Source organism: Ahaetulla prasina, chromosome 15, assembly GCF_028640845.1.
Source record: "Ahaetulla prasina isolate Xishuangbanna chromosome 15, ASM2864084v1, whole genome shotgun sequence".
NCBI classification, from domain to species: Eukaryota; Metazoa; Chordata; class Lepidosauria; order Squamata; family Colubridae; genus Ahaetulla; species Ahaetulla prasina.
In genome coordinates, this window is record NC_080553.1 from 15865349 (window position 1) to 15887888 (window position 22540).

The 22540-nt window shown below is 45.3% G+C and overlaps 1 protein-coding gene across 1 annotated transcript; it reads right to left on the minus strand.

The window, feature by feature from the left end:
- Positions 1-5408: 5408 nt before the first annotated feature.
- On the minus strand, positions 5409-22366 carry PES1 (pescadillo ribosomal biogenesis factor 1). The gene is made up of 15 exons (XM_058158007.1): positions 22282-22366; positions 21219-21298; positions 20077-20230; positions 18981-19090; positions 17780-17951; positions 17437-17526; positions 13669-13785; positions 13015-13092; positions 12281-12370; positions 10707-10837; positions 9681-9806; positions 8769-8953; positions 8494-8642; positions 7217-7384; positions 5409-6517 (listed from the first exon to the last, which is right to left on the minus strand). The coding sequence occupies exons 1-15, from the start codon at positions 22303-22305 to the stop codon at positions 6431-6433; spliced, it is 1761 nt and encodes a 586-aa protein (XP_058013990.1). The 5' UTR covers positions 22306-22366; the 3' UTR covers positions 5409-6430.
- Between the last annotated feature and the right edge of the window lie 174 nt (positions 22367-22540).

The window sequence follows — 22540 nt, forward strand, 5'->3', positions numbered from 1 at the left end:
TATCTTGAAAAAGACAATCCCACTTCATATGGAAAAATTATAAATGTAAATTTAGAATTCAGGAGCAATGCTCATATTTATTTATATTTTCTTTACACAAATTATTTTTTAAAGAAGGGTGCCTTTCGACTTGGAATCAGTCCCCCATCCCCGTTTAATCCTACTTTGTGGGAAGGCCTATCTTCAATTCAGTAACGTGTTTCTTCCTGGCAAACAAGAGTGTTCAAATTATAATTTTAAACATCTCAGCACAATAATAAATATCTTAAAACCAGGAGTCTGGAAGCATTCCCACCCCTCCCCCCACCCCCCCAAGTAACAAATGTTGTTAAACTTTTAGAAAGGAACTTGTCTGAAATGTTGTAGGGTCTCCTGCTTGAGCAGGGGGTTGGACTAGAAGACCTCCAAGGTCCCTTCCAACACTTATTCTGTTATTAAAATGCAGGCAATTTTTATTTATCAGATGCATTGAGTTGCGGGAGTGATGTGGGGTTTAAATTGGGGTGGGGGAGGGGAAGACAGACTTTATGCAAGTGTAGGTTACATGTGACTCAGCTTACAAGAACCCTGTTGGTTAGTAATGTGTTTGTTGTGCACATGTTAGATTGCCTAATTTGTTGCTTTTAAGGTCCGTTTTTTTCTAAAAACTGTTATTTTTGGACTGTTTTCACTAGGTAATGCAAACTTCTATGTATCGTGAGCTTGTAAATTGTCTGCTTCTTTCTTAAAACGCTTAAATATTCTAAATACAGTATTTGTCAACCTTGGCAAAGCTGGAGAGCCAGCACAGGGGAATTCTGGGAGTTGAATAGAATAGAATAGAATAGAATAGAATAGAATAGAATAGAATAGAATAGAATAGAATTTTTTATTGGCCAAGTGTGATTGGACACACAAGGAATTTGTCTTGGTGCATATGCTCTCAGTGTACATAAAAAAAAAGAAAAGATACGTTCATCAAGGTACAACATTTACAACACAATTGATTGACAATTGAAGTCCATATGTCTGAAAGTTGCCAAGGTGGAGAAACATTGCCCTAATATATTCATAACACAGTTCTTAAAAAAGAAGTAGATTCTTAGCTGACGACTTTTTTTTAAAATTTGCATTTATATCCCGCCCTTCTCCGAAGACTCAGAGCGGCTTACACTATGTTAGCAATAGTCTTCATCCTATTTGTATATTTATATACAAAGTCGACTTATTGCCCCCAACAATCTGGGTCCTCATTTTACCTACCTTATAAAGGATGGAAGGCTGAGTCAACCTTGGGCCTGGTGGGACTTGAACCTGCAGTAATTGCAGGCAGCTGCTGTTAATAACAGACTGTCTTACCAGTCTGAGCCACAGAGACTTGAATGTGTTTTGATACTTTCGACTGGTTTCTGATTTTATAATTTTAATATGTTGAAAGCCCTCCATAGAATATGCCGTTCAGGGGACTACAGCAGCTCTAAAATATTTATATATAAACTTAAAATGATCTAGATCTATCTCTATATATCGATTTATAGATGTAGATATACAGATATATATAAAATTTATTTGCTTCTAGAGCGAGATTGGTTTTTGTATTACTTTGTTTTTCTTCCTATGGTTCCAAAAAAAAAAAAAAGTAGCATCATTTTTTTTTAAATTAAATAAAGGCCAAATATTTTTTAAAACTGTAAAACAAAAAAAAAAAAAGACGGTTAGCTCGCATCAGCTAGGTTAACACTGCGCACTAAGCCAGACGGTATCAATCGTAGTTTGTCAACCGAATTAGTTGTGCTCACACTAAGCCACAAGCCATGGTTTACAACAACAAACCATATTATTTCTTTAACAGGGTAAGGAACTCAGCAGCAAAACTACCAATATGGTATCCTTTCATATCTCAACTCCATCAAATAGATAAAACGTATTTATAGCACTACAAGCATCTTATTTTGCGGGGCATTGAAAAAAACCAAGATGGCAGTTGAAGACCCCACAGTTGAATCCTGACTTGCAGCTGCCATTTTGACTTTTTTGACCCGCCATGCCTTCTCGGCTTCATGGGAGAACACCTTCCCCCTTATTTTGATAAAAATATATGTAGTAACTGCCTTTCATCCAAGACATTAGGGCCCGTCCTTGTTCTGAGCAATTCGCCATAGATGCCGTTTTTGCTAAAAATCGGATTTCTTTCATCCAAAGGCCCAGCGGAGCCCAGCCAAAGATCGACGGCTCTCTTCCTGTGCGTCACTAAGCCATCATTTAGCCCAAATTGATCTCAAAAGCCACAATTGGCTGGGTTCACACGTGACACCACACGCTTAATTGGCGAGGTCTGCTTGCTCAGCCCGGCCGACCAGCCACCATTGCAAACCATGGCTAAGGATCCGGCTGGCTGGAGATGACCGATAAACCACCATTGAAGCAGGACGTGGCATAATGCCACGGGAGACCGTCGCACAGCTGGGCCCAGCCCCACGGCAGCTTAGCCAGGATGGCGATCCGTGGTCTGTTGGAAAGGCCTGTGAGGAACAGCCCGACGGTGGCCTAGCCAGGATGGCGAACCATGGTCTATTGGAAAGGCCTGTGAGGACAGCCCCAACTCGGCCTAGCCAGGATGGCAAACCGTGGTCTGTTGGAAAAACCACAGTTTGCCATCCTGGCTAGGCCGACTTGTGAGGAACAGTCCCAAGGCGGCCTAGCCAGGATGGCAAACCGTGGTCTGTTGGAAAGGCCTGTGAGGAACAGCTCAACGGAGGCCTAGCCAGGTTGGCGAACCATGGTCTGTTGAAAGGGCCTGTGAGGGACAGCCCCAAGTCAGCCTAGCCAGGATGGCAAACCGTGGTCTGTTGGAAAGGCCTTGTGAGGAACAGCCCGATGGCGGCCTAGCCAGGATGGCAAACCGTGGTCTGTTGAAAGGACCTGAGGCGAAGAAACAAGAAAAAAAAACCAAAATCCAGCCACCTCGGACTGTCCTCCATTGACCTGCTGCATTGAGTCCAGCAGTGAAAGAGGCCGGAATCCTGGCTGGGCAGTTTGACCTTTTGCCCTGAATGACCACTACCAAGATGGAGGCCGAGGAGCCCAAGGCCAAAGGAAGGAGCCTGGGTGGGTGGGCGGCTTGCCTCCAGGGCAGCCCCCAAACCAGCCCTTCGGATGGGGACCCAGGCCCGACATGCAGCCTGGCAGGTCTGGGCTCGGAAAAAGCTCGGCATGGCTAAGCCGGACATTGTCGTCGTCCCCCTTCCTCCATTTGGGTCTGGGGGAGCCATCTCCCCCTCTGCCCCATGGCACCCCTGCCCATCCGTGGGCGATGGGGGGCTCGGGATCAGGATCCCAATGAGACTCCCCTCCCCTATTTTGATGGGCCCAAAATGGAATCACTTCGGTTTTGGCTGCGACTCCATCCCTCCGGGATTGAGCTGAGCTAACTGGGTTTAACTAACCTAAACAATGGTTTACTAGCAAACCATGGTTTAGTCAGTGCCTCAGTAGCTGCACAGTGGTTTTAATTTGCTCTTTGGACAGCTGACCTGTCGTGGCGCCTGCCTGAATTGGGTTGATCGATGCCTTTATTTTGGATTTTTTATTGTTAAAATAATATTTATTTGATAAGTATTTTGAATTTTTTATTTTTTAAAAAATATTTGATAGGTATTTTGGATTTTTTATTTTTAAAATATTTATTTGATAGGTATTTTGGATTTTTTATTTTTTAAAAAATATTTGATAGGTATTTTGGATTTTTTATTTTTAAAATATTTATTTGATAGGTATTTTGGATTTTTTATTTTTAAAATAATGTTTATTTGATAGGTATTTTGGATTTTTTATTTTTTTAAAAAATATTTGATAGGTATTTTGGATTTTAAGAGTGTGTTACAGGGTTTTATTTTTTTGGACCGTGTTTTGCTGTGAATAGACAGTTTTGGCTGTCGTGGTTTAAATCTTTTGTTTAAATCGAAATTAAAAATGACGGGCTAGGCTTCTAATGCGCTTTTGAGCCATGCCGGCAGCACTGAAAAACCAAGAGCCAAAATGGATGCAAAGGGTAAAAGTTATTAGGAAGGAAAACAAGGAAGAGTGGTTGGTACCTCTTTAAATGGACTAAAATTGGCTAAGAGGCTGAGCTTGTCGATCAGAAAGGTCGGCGGTTCGAATCCCTAGTACAGGTCGCCTGCGTGAGCAGCGGGTTGGACTAGATAACCTCCAAGGTCCCTTCCAACTCTGTTAACTGTTAAAATTGTGATGTTTTGAACCCTCCGATATGTGTTTTCCCAAGTAGAATTCCTAGACTCGATATTATTTCAGGCAGGAAGAGAGGGATGAGTTGATGGGGAGAGAGAAATGGGAGATCCGATGGATAAAAATGGTATGTTTGCTCTTGTTTGGAAGTCTGTGCACAGAGGATTACCCCACATCGCGCTTTTCTTGGCTGGTTTATGGCAGGGACATACAGCCTGGGGTCTCTCGAGTCGCATGCAGCCCCCCCATGAGCTATGGCATCAGCCCTCCAAATTGTCAGACCATATGCTTAGTGCAAAAGAACACAATTAAATCCCATTCGAGTGATTTAAATGAAATCATTTGCCTTGATGAAGCTTGCATTTTATTGATATCTCCCGATTGCTTCCCACCTTTTCTCTACAATTCAAGGTATGAAAAGTTGGTCCTAATTTTACCTCTTAACAGCAGCCCTGCAAGGTAGGCAGGGCTTAGACAAGTGGATACATGCCTTGGTCATGTCTTGCTGTATTTGCAATGTGTCATGTACCAGATTGCTCCGGAAAACCATCCAGAAGCTTCAATTACCCCAAAATGCAGCAGTGCAGGTAATTTAAATGCACCTTACGCCCGCATAACATTGCACTGGCTACTGATAGGCTTCCAGCTGCAATTCAAGGTTACCTTTAAAGCCCTGCATGGTATAGGATCAGGCTACTTGAGGGGACCAGCTCCCCACAAGAATATCAAGAGGTACCTCGAGGTAAGGTGAGCGGCTAATCAATTTTCAAACATCTGCCTGCCCCACACATTCCCATCGGGCAGAGGTCTCCAACCTTAGCAACTTTAAGCCTGGAGGACTTCAACTCCCAGAATTCCCCAGCCAGCAAAGCAATTTGAATTTTCAAACTTCAGTTTAATAACTCCTCGTTCACCGTGCTGTAATTTACAACTGAAAAACACAAAAAACACAACGACAGCACAACGGCTGCAAAACGCAAAAAGCAAGTGTTGCTGGCTGGCAGTCACCCTCCAACTGAGGTACACCTGAACTATCTTTGTACCAGATTTTATTTACAGACACAGCAAGATTACCTGGAATCTTGCTATGTATTATCTTAAAGTAACATATTGGGCCAGAACTTCAAAAATGTTTTATTCTGCGCCAAAGCTAAAAGGGGAAGAAGAGAAAAATCACCCTCTGCTCAGAAAGCAAACCGGTTTTATTGATTCCAGATAGGAACCTCGTCCACGCGTTTGCTATTTTGTGTGTCCTTGGAAAGGAGGGACTGTTCGTGACTATTGATCTCCTCAAAAAGAACATTTCTCCATCCAAGACTGGAGATCTATCTGACCGTCTCGCTGAGGCTGGTACAGTGGGTGCGATAAAGAGAAAAACTGAAGGGGACCAAAAAATGTATATGTCTTTTCAATAGAATTTCCCTAAAGAAATCAGGGTACTATAGTCCCAGTTCGGATTAATTCTGTTTTGGAGAAGGGTGGAGCCCCAAAGAATCAGGAATTCCGACGTTGTCCATCTGACAAGATCCGTCTGTTGTGGTCTGCCAGCAGCTTGCAGAACTGGCAACGGAGTTCGGAGAGCGTTGAGGCTGAGGAAGAACATGGGCCAGTCCTGGAGGCTGGGGAAGGCTCGGATGAGGGCTCTGCGTCGGAGGCTGAGGTGGGGCCAGGGCCATCGGGGAGTGAGGTGCGGACTCCGGAGCCTCCAGAGGCTGACAGTAGTGAGGCAGAGGAACAGGAGGAGCCTGTTCCTAATTCACGCATGAGAAGAGCTGCCAGAAGGCAAGAGCAGCTCAAGCAAAGAAGATGACTCGGGAGTAGGGCCAAGAGATGATTGGTCCCTCCCATAAGACTTAAAAAGACCAGCAACGGCGTTTGGGCTTTGCCGGAAAACAACGTTGATAGCTTCGTCTTCTTGCATTTGTTTCGTATCGGCGTCTTCTGAACTTTTGCCAAGGAAGGCCTTTGGCAGTTTGCCTAATGGGACCAAAGTTGGCGATAGGACTGACGAATTGGTGTTGGGAGGAATTTGCTTTAATTTAGTTGAACTAGCGCTGAGAATGAAGTAATTCTCAGCTGTTCGAATAAAGGTTGTTTGTTTTTACACTGACTGAGTTTTCCTATTACCTACTTGGACCTGGGTCACAACACCGTCTTTAGGTCCCAGGTCCACTTTCCAGGCCTGCGTTGTGAAATGTCAGCTCTTCTATTCCCTTCGTGCCTTCTTGCTTTTCTTCTTTTCTGATTTTACTGCCGCATCGTGAGCTTTTCGTTTCTCTGCCAATTTGTTTGCCTGAAAGAAGAAGGAAAAAAAAAATGCTAAGTTCAATTCTCACAGTCCAATTCTTGAAAGATGGGGCTTCGACACAGGACATTATCCTGGGACATGGATTGAGAATTCATTTGTAATTCCCGCAGTTCCCAAAACAACCTCAGGAGGGTAACTGTTGTGCCTCGCCCGCCCTCCTCTCCTCAGCCGGGCCCCTCCCATCTCCTGCTATCTGAGCCAGAGACTGATAGTGAAGAAGAATGGCCTGGCATGCCTCCAGCCCCCAGCCCTGGCACCATGCCCAGACAGACTGAGCAAACAAACCTCCCTCCTACAGCGTGTGAGCACGAAGCCAGCCACGAGCTAGAATTGCCAGCAGCTGAGCAGGACGAAAAGACACAGTGGACAGATCCCCGCTTCCGGAGAATGGAGAGGCGACGTCAGCAAAAGGAAGGGAGGGGCAGGCCTGGATAAGTGCTGAGTCATGGAGCCACACCCCATGGCCTATATAAAGGATCTGCTTTTTGGCATTCCTTGAGTCAGGCAAAGTCTAATCTGGATTGCTGAAGTCACACCTTGGATTCCTGCCTGCCCTGAGAACTCTGACAGGAATTTGGCAAAGCTGCAGAGGCTTCGTGGCCACGCTTGATACAGACTTCCCAGACCCAGAGGACGAGTGGGACACGACAGTAACCGAGCAGAGCGAAAGAAAAAAGAAGATACCTCTCTAATTTTGCGCTTCTTCCCAAACATTATTTTTTGGTAGAGGTATTTCTCCCGTTTCTTCATCATCATGATGGCCAAACGTTTCTCCTCACTCTGCTGTTCTTGCATCAGCCGCTCCTTATCTTCCTTCACAACCCGACCAGGGGTCACTTTCACTGGCAGATTCTGAAACGAGAGGAAATTGGACGCTCAAAAGATACGTTTCAGTTAAACCGGAGAACAAAACCTTCAGGAAAACTTTCCCAAGTCAATTCTATAAGGCTTGCTTTCAATATAATGTAATATATAATTAATATAACATAATATACCGTGTTTCCCTGAAAATAAGACCGGCTCGTGTATTAATTTTTGCTCCAAAAGACGCATTAGGGCTTATTTTCTGGTTAGGTCTTATTTTGGGGGAAATAGGGTACTAAATGCATCCATCTGGCTGACAATCTTAACTGGGGCTTATTTTTGGGGTGGGGCTTATAACAGTAACATCCAGAAAAATCATGCTAGGACTTATTTTCCGGTTGAGTCTTATTTTCAAGGGAAACGGGTTAAGGGAAGGTCTAAGGTCCCTTCCAACTATTATTATTTATTTATTCGATTTTTATACCGCCCTTCTCCCGAAGGACTCAGGGCGGTGTACAGCCAAAATAAAACAAGCAATACAATATACAATTAAAACCCAATTTAAAAAACTTATTACACCATTGGCCTAAGACTTTAAAACATATAAAACTAAGAACCCTTTAAAATTCATGATAAAAATTTAAAACCCAATAAAAACCCAATAAAATTTAAGCCAGCCCCTCTGAATAACAACTCTGTTATTCTACTGTATAAATAATAATATAATGTAATGTAATATGCTACCCTGTTTTTCCCCCCAACCCCCCAAAAAATAAGACATCCCCTGATAATAAGCCCAATCGGGCTTTTGAGCATATGGCAATAAGGCCGAGCGCTTATTTCAGGATTCAAAAAAAAATATAAGACAGGGTCTTATTTTCTGAGAAAAACAAGGTAATTAATATTATATAATTAATATTATTTAATTAATATTATACACACACACACACTTACTGGGTCACTCTGAGATTGACACCAATTCTCATACAGTGAGTAGCTTTCATAAAGAACTGCAAAATGCAGGTAATCCTTGATTTACTGCTCGATAACACAGGCACCAAAAACCTTGCACCTTTTTTTTTTTTTTTTTACTATGACTGGATTCAATCAACATCCTGCCACTTTCTGACTTCATAAACAAGCATCTTTTAGGATACCTTGTTCTGAGATCGCTGCACTTCCATTTTGCGTAGTTTCCCTTCATCTTCCTTGTCAGAATCCTCCTCCTCCTCTTCCTCCGAGCCTTCAGTTGCATTTTCCTCCTCTCCGCCACTCTCTTCTTCCTCTTCCGACTCACTGTCTTTGGCTAATGAAGAGATCCAAACCGTGTTAAAGTTGCTGAGAAACCCCAAAAGGTGTTCTCAGCCCCGCTCCCCTTCCCCGCACCCCCGAATACAACGGGTTCGCCAGAAACCCAGGAGCCGCTGGATACCTGGTCCTTCACCCCTTTGCAAAGCCAAAAGTTTTAGCTTCTCTGGGGGCATGTAGTCGCCTTCTTTCTCCGAGACAAACGGGGAGAGGTGAGGGGGCAGCATTACGCCGGGGAAGTAATCGGCCACTGGGAGGCACATTTTGGCGTTGACCGAGTCGAAGACCCACTGAGGCTGGAGGTAATATCTAGGGAGAAAGGAAAGCCAATGAGAAGTGGGCATATTAGAATGTGAATTGTACATTGTGGTGGCCCAGTGGTTAGAGTGCGGTACTGCAAGCTACTTCTGCTGACTGCCTGCAATTTGACAGTTCGACTGTCACCAGGCTCGAGGTTGACTCAGCCTTCCGTCCTTCCCAGGCAAAAGGCAAAAAAAAAAAAAAAAAGCATTTTTTTTTTGGTCTTTAAAAGGAAAAAAAGCCTCTTAACGATCAGGCAACTCAACTGGGATCGTCAGAGGAGCCTTTTAAAAGCATTTTTTTCTACAACCTCTTTGGACAAAGAGGTTTTAAAAGGCTCCGACAATCCCAGCTGAGCCTCGCGATCATCAGAGGCTTTTTTTTAAAACTTGTAAAAGCATTTTTTTGGCCGAAGAAAAAATGCTTTTAAAAGTAAAAAAAAAACAACCTCTGATGATTGCGCGGCTCAGCTGTGATCGTCAGAGCCTTTTAAAACCTCTTTGGCCGAAGAAGTTGTAGAAAAATTGGGGGGGGGGAGGGATTTTTGCTACCGGTACTCAGAACCAGCCGCCTCCACCGCTACCGGATCAAGCAATCCGGTCCGAACCGGGAACATTTCACCCCTGCCCGTGGGTCTGATGCAGATGAACAAGATGGAGTTAATTCGCTCGGACTTTTGTGACATTCACAGCACGGCCCCTTAAAATCTGATGTCCGTTTTTTTTGCCGTTCTTACCTTCCAACCACTTGTTTCTCTATATTTGGACGGTCAACTATCTGGTGGGTGATGCCTGGATCCGTAACGTCGTAGGTGGCGCCAATGCAGACAGATTTGTCCCAGGACACTTTGCCCCCGAAGCACCTGGTGAAGGAGAGGTGGGGCTAAGCCAGATCTAGTGAAAGGGTCTTACATTCAAACACACATTTAAATTTAAATTTTTGCATTGTTGGAAAATGGGGACAACCATGACCTGGATGGTTGAGAACCTCCATGGACGTCCCAAGGGAAAAGCCATGAGATGCTTCTTCCAAGCTGTATGGTTCATAGCACTTAAGACTTATATACCGCTTTATAGTGCTTTTACAGCCCTCTCTAAGTGGTTTACAGAGTCAGCATATTGCCCCCAACAACCTGCGTCCTCAACAGGACGCAGTTGCTGGACCTAAGCAGCCACCACGAGAAAGAGTTGGCAAAACAGCTCAGTTCAAATTGGATCTGGCCGAGAAGGAGGTTTAGGAGAAACACCTCACTGGGGACTAGGAGCATAGGCTTTCCAAGCAGAGTGGAAAGCCACTCTACGGGAGTGCAAGGCCAGGTACCGGAACCTGGAGGCTCAGCGGGCTGAGATGGTCAGCCAGTTCCAGGCCATGATGCAGCCCCACTGGAACGAGGCCCTCTGGCTCTTTGCCACCAGCGGCGCTTCCCTCCAGCCTTCGCCCAAAGCCCTACACCAGGAGGGCTGAAGCAGACCCCAAGTCGGAATTTCTGCCCCCCTCCGACCCACACAAAAAGACCCCGAAGGGGGAGACTCTCTGCAGCAACACAAAATGTTCATTGCACCTATCCATCCCAGGGGCCTTAGTTTGAGGACCCCTGATTTAGTGCAATATAAAAAAATGCAAATAATTTTTCTGTGGACCAACATAATTTTCTCGCGGACCATCAGTTGGTGACCGCCGCTGCAGAGCAACACACCACTGGCCGCATCCTTGTCCGAATTCCAGAAGAGAGCCGGTGGAACGAAGGCAAAGGCTTACACACCTGATGACAAAGGCTAAGGGTTCGCGAGGCACCTCCCGGTTGAGAAAGAACTGCAGCCCTTCGAAGAGCTTCTTCTGCCTCTTCAAGTCCTCTTCCTCCTTCCTCCTGGTCTCTTCTTGTTCTGCAGTTTCCTGAGGTAGAGAGAGAGGAAAAAGCTCTATCAACCCCCCCCCCTTCTCCGTGTTGGAAAGCTTATAAAAAAATTGGCGCCGAAATTGAACGAATAAAATAAAAATCTCAGGCCTTTGTGTTTTTAATTCAATGTGATGGAACGTAGTCTGGATTCCCAGAAAAGTGGGGGGGGAGGAGTTGCATTCCAGAGGAGCCGAAGGCAACCGGGTTCAGCGGGTTTGTGTGAGAGAAAGAGGGTGAAGACAGCCTCTTTCCTAACAGTTCCCAGAGTATGCTTCGTGTGCTTCAGTTTGTCAAGATTCTGTCTATAGGTTTGGAACAATGAAGAAATCATCTTGGAAGAATCACTACATGAGCCACGGTGGCGCAGTGGTTAGAGGGCAGTACTGCAGGCTACTTCTGCTGCCTGCCGGCTGCCTGCAATTTGGCAGTTCAATTCTCACCAGGCTCAAGGTTGACTCGGCCTTCCGGCCTTTCGAGGTTGGTAAAATGAGGACCCAGATTGTTTGAGGGCAAGAGGCTGATTCTGTAAAGCACTTAGAGAGGGCTGTAAAGCACTGTGAAGCGGTATATAAGTCTAAGTGCTATTGCCCTTCCTTCCTTCCTTCCCTCCCCCTCCCTCCCTTTTATCCTTCCTTCCTTCTGTCCTCCCTCCCTCCCTGTGGTTAGAATGCAGCCTTGCAAACTAATTCTGTCAACAGTTCAATCCTGACCTGCTCAAGGTTGTCTCAGCCTTCCGTCCTTTCATAAAATGAGAACCCAGATTTTTGGGGTAATAGGCTGACTCTGTAAACTGCTTAGAGGAGGCTGTAAAGCACTGTGAAGTGGTATATAAGTCTAAGTGCTATTGCCCTTCCTTCCCTCCCCCCTCCTTCCCTTTTATCCTTCCTTCCTTCCTTCCTTCCTTCCTTCCTTCCTTCCTTCCTTCCTTCCTTCCTTCCTTCCTTTCCTTTCCTTTCCTTCCCTTTCCTCCCTGTGGTTAGAATGCAGCACTGCAGGCTAATTCTACCAACAGTTCAATCCTGACTTGCTCAAGGTTGACTCAGCCTTCCGTCCTTTCCTAAAAATGAGGAGCCAGATTGTTGGGGGCAAGAGGCTGACTCTGTAAGCTGCTTAGAGAGAGGTGCTGTGAAGCCCCACAAAGCAGTATGTACCCCATTTCCCCCAAAATAAGACATCCCCTGATAATAAGCCCAATCGGGCTTTTGAGCGCATGGCAATAAGGCCGAGTGCTTATTTCAGGGTTCAAAAAATATATAAAACAGGGCCTTATTTTCGGGAAAACACGGTTAAGTCTAAGCGCTATTGCCATCTTTCTTTCTTTGAGTTTGGGAGACTGACGTTTTATTAACGAGAACTATCTCAAAGTACAATCATCCCAACATCCTGTCTCTTGGGAAGTTATTTTCCTCTGACTCCCAAAAAAAAGGGGTGTCACTCACGCCTTCCACGGGGAACTCATCCACTTCAGCTTCATCCTCTATGTTGGGGGCAATGACTCGAGCCAGGCTGGTGCTGAGAGCCGAGAGTTTCTGGTTGGAGGGTGAATAAAAAAAGAGAACCATGAAATTGACTTGATCCAAGTGACCTGACGTATTTTTCAGACTATAAGACGCGTCGGAGTATAAGACGCACCTACTTTTAGGGAGGGGGAAGAAAACAAGAAAAAATAAATCTGCCATTGCCCATTTGCTGTCACCCATTTGCCGCCGCTACGGCCCATTTGCTGTGGCCCGTTCAGCACAGCCCATTCAGCGCAGCCCGTTCGCCGCTGGCAGTTCGGGCCATTCACCGCCACCGATCCCCGTCACCTGGAACCGGCCGAAAACGTGACACGCAGATGCCAAAATTGCGACGCGCCGAGGCCGAAAACAGCCGAAAGATGGGGGCCGGTGAGTGGGTGGGGGCTTCAGTAACATTCGGCGGATAAGACGCACCGCAATTTTCACCCACTTTTTTTGGGGGGGAGGTACGTCTTATACTCCGAAAAGTACGGTAAGCGAAGCACGTAGTTAATGTAGATTCCCAAAATGGGAAGCGTGTTGGCTGGGGAATTCTGGGAGTTGAAGTCCACACATCTTCAAGCTCCCAAGATGGACATAGAGACGGCAATGTTTCTTAAGGAAGGATGTGGAGGAAAATTTGAAAGGACAGGATCGGACATCTGCGTCTTCACCTCCAAGGTGCTCTCTGAATCCAAGGCGTAAGCTTCTCCATCCTCCGGCTTGCTCTCTACTGAAGAATGGCCTTCGATCTAAAAGAACAGAACACAGATACGGGGAGATCAACCCTCTGAGGTAGTCCAGGCAGGCCACCCAAACCATGAGGAATAAACCCTACCGTTATTTTAAGTTTATACTCCCAGAACCTTGCAAATTTGGGGGGGGGGGGATATTTCTTTCTTTTTTTTTTAAAAAAAAGGAAGTGTTGGGTATGGCAGAACAGCATCAAATAGAACCGAGTCACTTAACAACTCGTGTTGCTAACTTAACATCTGCAATGATTCACTTAACAGCTAGGTCAAGGAAGGTTGTAAAATGCACTTAACTAATGCCTTTCTTAACAACAGAAATGTGGAGCTCAATTCTGGTCGTAAATCAAGGACTACCTGCACTGAAGGACCACCGTTATCAAAGAGAGTCAAGATGGGTTACTTTTGAGTTCGTTTCCAATTCCTTCTCCCTTCCTCGGGCATCAATAGGGTTTTGTCAATGGCCTGGACTATTTTTTTTTTTGAAGGGCATCTCTCTGTCTGTGTATCTCTCATCTGGGTAAGTTGCCCGTTAAGAAGATAAACTAGGCTTCCCAGTAACTTTTCTGTCTCACTCACCTTTGGGGGATAGTGCAAGTTGAGTGTCTGGTAGAGACGAAAATTGACAAAGCCAAGAAGGGTAGTGTAGAATTCAGTGAAAGTAGCCATGACCCTATAATCCACATCGGTCGGGTGCTGGAAGAAAGTCAATCAATCAATCAATCAATGTGCAGAAACTTTTTTAAAAAATCTAACTCCCAGTTGCATTTTTTCTGTTAAACAGGAATATATATATATCGGTTTTAAAGGAAGTGTTGAGTATGGGTTAATATTTACCGTATATACTCGAGTATAAGCCGAGTTTTTCAGCACGTTTTTTGTGCTGAAAAGCGGCCCCCTCGGCTTATACTCGAGTCTACGTCTCGATGTACTTTTAAAAGATACTGTATTTTTGATAGATGTCCAGCAGGGGGCGCTGCATAATAAAAATGAGCGCCGAACATTTTGCATTTTTGCACTTTTATTGTTTTTCGTTCAAATAAATATTCATGTTATTTTACTTGGCTCTATCTTTATTTTTTACATTGACCAGTAGCTGCCTCATTTCCCACCCTAGGCTTATACTCGAGTCAATAGTGTTTCCCAGTTTTTTTGTGGTAAAATTAGGCACCTCGGCTTATATTCGGGTCGGCTTATACTCGAGTATATACAGGTAAAAGGAAATATGTACCCGTGAGATCGTGACCAGAAGGGGCCATGATTTCACAGGCTGGCATGCCGTGGATCCCTGTTCTAAGCTACCCTTCCCGGATCAGGTGGGAAGTTTGTTGGCTTTCTCAAAAGTTCACCAGGTGCAACGGCCAACCCTCCTGCACACCTGGGTTAATCTTTCGGGACACGTGTATGAATATGCATGTTTACGGTTAACACAAAATGCAGGATCGACCTTCGAGGGCAACCTGTAAATCAGGGCTAGAAGCGGTCTGCTTTCTGGGTCACCTGTCAATCTGCATAACCTTCCAAGGCCATGAGCTTAGGTCAAAGACACAGCTTTATCTTACGAAGTCCCGATTTTGATTACGAAGTCTGATTTTCCAGTAAGGATTTTGTCACTGCTCTAACTCTCGAGAGAATTGGGACTGAAATTGGAATGTTGGTTGTTAAGTCACTGCAGTCGTTAAAGTCAAGGCACCAGCAGACTGGACTTCATTTTATGACAGTTTTTAACAACGGTTGTTAAGCAAGTCATCACGGTCAATTAAGTGAACTACACAGTTATAAGTGTGAACCCACTTCATTCAATGGACCTTATTTTGCTGGAAAATGCAACCGTGTGACACTGCAGTCAGCTGCAAATGTGAGGTGAGTTGCCAGCACCCAAAATACAATCAGGAGACTCTTTGGGGTGGGGTGGCAGTTGAATGTTCAAGGACAGGATCATCAGCAACTTTTTCGGAATCTGTTTTAACTTTTAAATGTTCATTAATTGGCCGTCTTAAGTCAGCCTGCATAAAATAAGTTTACACGTGCAATACCTAAGATCCTAAAATTGATAGAATTTTTATTTACTTACTTCTTTTAATACTTTTAAGCTTTCTAAATGACGTTCCTAATTTGCCATTAATTACATAAAGTTTATTGCAGTGAAACCTGTGGCTGAAGCAATAGAATGCATCAAGATTTATCGCATCACGATCAATGGAAAAAAAGAGGCACAAGAAGGAATGCCTGGGTTGTAATCATTAAGAAGCAAAATATTTTTTTAAAAAATGAGAGAAATGCTTGGAGATAAACGAAGACAATGCGCTGTATCCAAGCAAATTGACACAAACGGCTTCTAACAATGAAACTCCATGCTTAGAGTTAATTGTTAATTGCCATTTTCACCTTGTTTTTTTTTTAAAAAAGTTAATGATTTCCTTCCCATGAGAACACTGATCACCAAGCACCAGCACGCAAACAGGAAGGAATCTGGAAACCTAATTCTATTCAGATACATAACAGAGTTGGAAGGGACCTTGGAGGTCTTCTAGTCCAACCCCTTTGCTCAAGCAGGAGACCTTATACCATTCCAGACAAACGGCCGTCCAGTCTCTCCTTAAAACATCTCCAGTGATGAAGTACCCACAAGTTCTGGAGGCGAGCAGTTCCACTGGTTAATTGTTCTCACTGTCAGGAAATTTCTCCTTAGTTCTGGGCCGCTTTTCTCCTTGATTAGTTTCCACCCGTTGCTTCTTGTTCTGCCTTTAGGTGCTTTGGAGAACAGCTTGACTCCCTCTTCTTTGTGGCAGCCCCTCAAATATTGAATCATATCACCTAGTCCTTCTTTTCATTTAACTAGACAATTCCTACAAGCATTTTTCATATGTTTTAGCCTCCAATCCCCTCATCCTCTTTGCTGCTCTTCTCTGCACTCTTTTTTACATCGTGGCGACCAAAACTGGATGCAGTATTCCAAGTGTGGCCTTACCAAGGCATTATATCACTTCTCGTGATCTTGAGTGTTATCCCTCTATTAAATGCCACTGTTGTGCCTCGCCCGCCACCCTCTCCGCAGCCGGGCCCCTCTCATCTCCTGCTATCTCAGCCAGAGACTGATAATGAAGACGAATGGCTTGGCATGCCTCCAGCCCCCAGTCCTGGCACCATGCCCGGACAAACTGAGCAAATAAACTTCCCCCCCACAGCATGTGAGCATGATGAGCATGAAGCCAGTCACGAGCTAGAATTGCCGGCAGCTGGAGGGTGGAAAGATCCCCGCTTCCAGAGAATGGAGAGGCGACGTCAGCAAAAGGAAGGGAGGGGCAGGCCTGGATAAGTGCTGAGTCATGGAGCCACACCCCATGGCCTATATAAAGGATCTGCTTTTTGGCATTCCTTGAGTCAGGCAAAGTCTCATCTGGGTTGCTGAAGTCACACCTTGGATTCCTGCCTGCCCTGAGAACTCTGACAGGACTTTGGCAAAGCTGCAGAGGCTTCGTGGCCACGCTTGATACAGACTTTCCAGACCCGGCCGTCAGAGGAGGAGTGGGACACGACAGCCACCTAGGACTGCATTGGGTTTCGTCGTAAGCTTCTTCCGCTAGCCCTCGTCCAAAGTATTTACCTCTTGCAACTCAATTTGCAAACTGATGCTGAAAATATCAACAAAGGCGGCTGAAGCCAAGGATGAAAAAAAATGAGCAGCTCCCTCATCTTAAAAAGTCAGGTGTGATGGAGCCAAAACTGTTTCTAGAATCAAATTTCGCACGCAGACTACCATATTTTTCGGAGTATAAGATGCACTTTCCCCCTTCCAAAAAGAGGTTGAAAATTTGGGTGCGTCTTATACTCCGAATGTAGCTTTTTCAAAGCTTATTTTTCCAGCCCTAACGAGGCACTAGCGAGCAAAGCGATCTTCCGCGCTTCGCCTGCTTTTCTCATTGCTGCTCACTCCAACGATCAGCTGTGCTTTAGACGCTGTTTTTTTTTTTATTATCCCCAACCAGGGGATAAAAATCAGTTTTGAGTGCCGCGCTCAAAACCAGTGAACTAATGTGCTGAAGCTGACCAGGTAGAGGACACTAACCAGATGAATACCTTTTAGGCAGATTTTTTTACCCTCCTATTTTCCTCCCCGAAAACTAAGGTGCGTCTTATGCGCCGAAAAATACGGTCCATTAAATCTGTCCTGAGCACAAATGAGCAGCACTGGATTCATTCAGCAATGCTTGTCTGCGCTCAGCCCTTGATCTTGAATGACCAAGCTGCATTTATACTTCTTAAGGACAGAGCCCTGACAAGGGGGACCAGGAGCAAAGATGAAACTTAACCTTGTCCGACGACATTAAGCAACCCTATACTCACGTTGTGGGAAAAGGCATAGGGCGTTATCCAGGTGACGAGCTGGCCCAGCACCTCAGCCTGGTAATAGATGCCCTTAATGGAGAGAAAGACCTGCGCAAAAGCAGAGAAAATCAAACTCAGCCAGGAAAACAACCGAAGAGTCTAAAACTGCAGGAAAAAAAATGACTAGCGCAGGGTTGGTTTTCTTGGGCTCATGGTGTGTCAACGATTCAGAAAATGCCTCTTGATTGTAAGGCGGGAGCTCCACCTCTAGGCCACCGCACCACTCCTATTCTCTTGGCATGTACTGATCCGAGGGAAATCCATCAGCATTGGCGTCTCCAAGGGGCCCTTCCCGGCTCACCTTGCGAAGACCGCGCGAGGCGACGACGTAGTTAAGGAACTCCACGGTCAGCCGACGACACAGCTGGATGGTCTGGACGTGACACTTGCCCGTGCGCGGGAAGGTGGAAAAGAGGACGCACATGGAGAGCGCATCGTCCAGATCTCGCAGGGCGTCCACGAAGGTTGGGTACCTGCAGCCATTTGAGAGAAGACGACAAGTTCAAGCGCCCTCTGCCTCTCCAGATGCTTATGGAAGAGAAGTTGCAAGTTATCATCGCGGCTTCCTGCTATTAGGGCTTAATCTGCCAACAGGAATTGCCGCAGATCTGTCGTGCAACCTTGCTTAACCAGGTTTTGCTGAATGAACCGTAATCGTCTGGAGAGCCACTCAAGTCTAAGCAAAATTTTATACATACCATATTTTTCAGAGTATAAGACGCGCTCCCCCCTCCCCTTAAAAGAGGGTGAAAATTTGGGTGTGTCTTCTACACCGAACGTAGCCAAAAACCGTGAGGCACGGAGGCGGCAATGGTCTGTGGCAATCCCTGCAGCCTGGAACAGCTGATTGAGGGTATTCCCGGACGCCGATCCACCCAACAATCAGCTGCTCCTACTGAATCAGGCTGCAATAATGCGCTGAAACTAAGCTGGCTATTTGCTATTTGCTGCAAGGACTCAAGAGTTTGCAGCAGCAAATCACGTCCAGAAAGCACACAGAAGTAACTGATTTAGCAGGATTCAATAACTTCTCTTCATATATAATATAACGCATGAAGTAAGTATACAATACCAAAAGCAGGTTTTCAGCATGGTAGTAAATACAAGCAAAACACAAGCAGAGGAGTTTCAGTTTCAGTTTCAGAGCTCAGCACAGCATGCAGCTTTAGTGCAGAACCATTGAGCTAAGCCACGCCCAGGCTCCTTGCCGTCTCCTTCTTTGTTGCTCACACAGCAAATACTGTTTCAGTTTCCAAACAGCCCTCAACTCTCTCACACACTGACAGGGACGCTACCCAGATGAATACCGATGGATGCTGGTAGGCAGAGGCAGAATTTCTTTTTTTCTTATTTTCCTCCCCAAAAAACTAAGGTGCGTCTTATACGCCAAAAAAATACAGTAATTGCAACCATAAAATTCCCAGACATTCTTTTGAAAACTGCTCCTTATCCTCTCCCAAAGCCAGGAGAGATTATTGATCTTGAGGGCTTTCAACTGTTACCTCTCTTTGATGATGTGGTCCAATTTATAAGCCGGCTTGTTGTCTTTCAGGCGCTGCACTGTGTTCCATTCGCTCTTCCCGTAGGCTTTACGCAACTTGCGGACAAACACCTTGTGGGGAGAGAAATATTTTACAGCCCCACACTTCCCAAGTGTCCAGACCACAATTCTAAGGGGCTGGGCCTGCTATCCACTTGCGCGTTTCCTTCCTCTTCTTTCAACAAGGAGACCCTGATACCAGGGGTGTCAAACTCGTGGCCGCGGGCCAGGTGCATCCACATGCTGGACACACTGACCTCCGTTTTAGCGAAGAGGAAAAAAAGTTGTGATATGTCACGTGATGACGCGAGTTTGACACACCTGTTTATACTAAGCATGTATCTTTTACGTATTATTTTTTTCATTTCTCCTATGACCATATTACAAATACTCTTATTTCACAGACATCCAAATGCTTTAAACTTCTCACCCAGAATGCTAGCAACTTTAATGGTTTTAGGGCTGGATAAAATGATCCAACCAGTCCCTTGGACTGCAAGGCCATCCAACGGGTCAGTCCTAGAGGAGATCAACCCTGACTGCTCTTTCTAAGGCCAGATCCTGAAGAGGAAACTCAAATCTTTTGGCCACCTAATGAGAAGGAAGGACTCACTGGAGAAGAGCCGAATGCTGGGAACAATGGAAGGCAAAAGAAGAAAGGGATGACGGAAAACGAGGTGGCTGGATGGAGTCACTGAAGCAGTCGGCGGGAGCTTCAATGGACTCCAGAGGATGGAAGAGGACAGGAAGGCCTGGAGGAACATTGTCCGTGGGGTCGCGATGGGTCGGACACGACTCCGCGACTAACAGCACCAAAATGATCTGAAATTAACTTTGCCACTGACACCCTGAGTCGCAAGTGAAAACTGTGCCGATCAAATAATGAACACAGGAATAAAAAGCATTCCAGCTTTTGAGTAAGTGGCAGAACAGCAATTTTTGAAAAGTGCCAATAACTCCCACCCGTCCCCGTCCAAAGTGGCTGTTACGCCCAGAGGTTCATCTGCAGCTTTTAATCAGTTCCAGGTTCCCCCCCACCCTCTCCACAATCGCGATACCTTATATTCCCGGAATTTGTTGACAATGGGCTCATGGAGAAGAAATTTTATGTCTTTCAAGAGGTAAAAGGTCCGGGCAGCTGTTGATCCCTTGTTCACCTTCTTTTTGTGTTTGGGTTCATGGGGGTAAATCCCCTTTAGGATGCAGAGTCGCCTGGAAAAACAAAAACGGATGAGAAGATGGATTCAGCTTGCTCGTCTCCTACATTAAAGTCTTGCTGGCTTCACCTTTAAAGATGAGGATACAGCCTTGTGATTCCACCGTTAAATTGGGGTGGCAGCAGCCGCCAAAAAACTCAACGACCAAATGAAAATCTGAAATAATGGATTTATATATCTTACAATCTCCTTAACTTTTGGATAGTGACATGGGCAGCACATCAGGCGTTGCCCCAAAGAAGAGTGGGGTGTGTGTGTCAATCTATTTCCCAAAGCACCTGAAAGGCTGTTGTGATCCGCCAGCAGCCTGCAGAGCTGGCAACGGAATTGGACAGCGATGAGGCTAAGGAGAAACATGGGCCAGTCCTGGAGGCTGGGGAGGGCCTGGATGATGGCTCTGCGTCTGGGGCAGATATGGGGCCAGGGCCATCAGGGAGTGAGATACGGACTCCGGAGCCTCCAGAGGCTGACAGTAGTGAGGCAGAGGAACAGGAGGAGCCTGTTCCTAATGCACACATGAGAAGAGCTGCCAGAAGGCAAGAGAAGCTCAAGCAAAGAGGACGACCCGGGAGTAGGGCCAAGAGATGATTGGCCCCTCCCATAACATTTAAAGGACCAGCAACGCTGTTTGAGCTCTTTGCCGGAAAACAATGTTGATAGCTTTGTCTTATTGCATTTGTTTTGTATCGGTGTCTTCTGAACGTTTGCCAAGAAAGGCCTTTGGCAGTTTGCCTAATTAGGCCAAGATTGGTGATGAGACTGAGGAATTTGTGTTGGGAGGAATTTGCTTTAATTTAGTTGAACTACGCTGAGAATGAAGTTAATTCTCAGCTGTTCGAATAAAGTTTGTTTGTTTTTACACTGACTGAGTTTCCTACTACCTACTGGGGCCTGGGTCACAACACAAGGCATCCCTGTGCCTTCCCTGCACAACCAGAGCAAGCGACACCTACGGCAGACCACTCAAAATATTTTTGCCATACCTGAAGTCTGGAAGGCTGAGCTGCAGTTTCTTCCGAGCTTTATTTCTGGTGATATAGTTGGTGGCGGAACCCCTCTCATACTTTTCATAGACGGGCAGGGAAAAAGAGAGACAAAGTAATTAGTTATCTCTATTCTATTCTAATTCTCTTCTCTTCTAATTCATTCTATTCCTATTCTATTCTCTATTCAATTCAATTCAATTCTCTATTCTATTCCTCTATTTTATTCTATTCTATTCTCTATTCAATTTTCTTTTCTATTCTATTCTAATTTCCCTCTATTCTATTCTAATTCATTCTATTCCTATTCTATTCTCTATTCAATTCAATTATTTTCTCTATTCTATTCTATTCCTCTATTCTATTCTCTTTTATTCAATTCAATTCTATTCTAATTTTCCTCTATTCTATTCTATTCCTATTCTATTCTCTATTCAATTCAATTCTTTTCTCTATTCTATTCTATTCCATTTTATTCAATCCAATTCTAATTTTCCTCTATTCTATTCTATTTCTAATTAATTCTATTCCTATTCTATTCTCTATTCAGTTCAATTCTTTTCTCTATGCTATTCTATTCCTCTATTCTATTCTATTCTCTATTTTATTCAATTGAATTCAATTCTAATTTTCCTCTCTTCTCTTCTCTTCTAATCCATTCTTATTCTATTCTATTTCTATTCTAATTCTATTCTATTTCTTCTATTCTATTCTATTCTGTCCTGTCCTGCATTCCTATTCTATTCTATTCTAATTTTCCTCTCTTCTCTTCTCTTCTCTTCTCTTCTCTTCTCTATTCTATTCTGAGCGAGGAGGCTGGAACCCTCGGCCCCATCTCCCCAGAAGCAGCCGGCCCTGCTCGGGCGGGACGGAGACACGCAAATGCGGAGAGGCGACTCGCAAGATGCGTGTCGGGGGGAGGCTAAACCCGGAAGTGGCGCGTCTGCATTCAGACGTTCTTTCAAATACACGCGAACAAAGGACCCGGGAACGCTTTTTTCACAGGGCGGTTCGGTTACAGAGCCGCCGAGACCCCGCTTTTAGCTCCAAGCCCGCCCGGTACCTTCTTTTTCTCCAGGCCTCCCATCGTGACCGACCTGCCGCTTCTCTTCCTCCGCCTTCGGCCCACGTGGTAGAAGATGCTTCCTGGTCGGTCTAAGCCCCGCCCCTTCCGCCCTCGGGAAGCCCTCCCCTTCCGCCCTCGGAGGGTGTCCACGTTAGTGCCTGAACGGGAGCCCGGAAGGGCCGCTCTTATGGGCCTCGGGAGCGGACGGTTGTGGACTCCGCGGGGAAAGGAAGATGGCCTTTATTCTCGCGGTTGA

What these genes read in the sequence shown, in the direction of transcription:
- PES1 (XM_058158007.1), bottom strand. Translation starts at nt 22,305, where the DNA reads ATGGGAGGCCTGGAGAAAAAGAAG. An exon ending in ACAAATTCCGGGAATATAAG is followed by an intron (nt 19,091 to 20,076) that starts GTATCGCGATTG and finishes TCTCCCCACAAG; the next exon opens with GTGTTTGTCCGCAAGTTGCG. An exon ending in GAGAAACAAGTGGTTGGAAG is followed by an intron (nt 8,954 to 9,680) that starts GTAAGAACGGCA and finishes CTTTCTCCCTAG; the next exon opens with ATATTACCTCCAGCCTCAGT.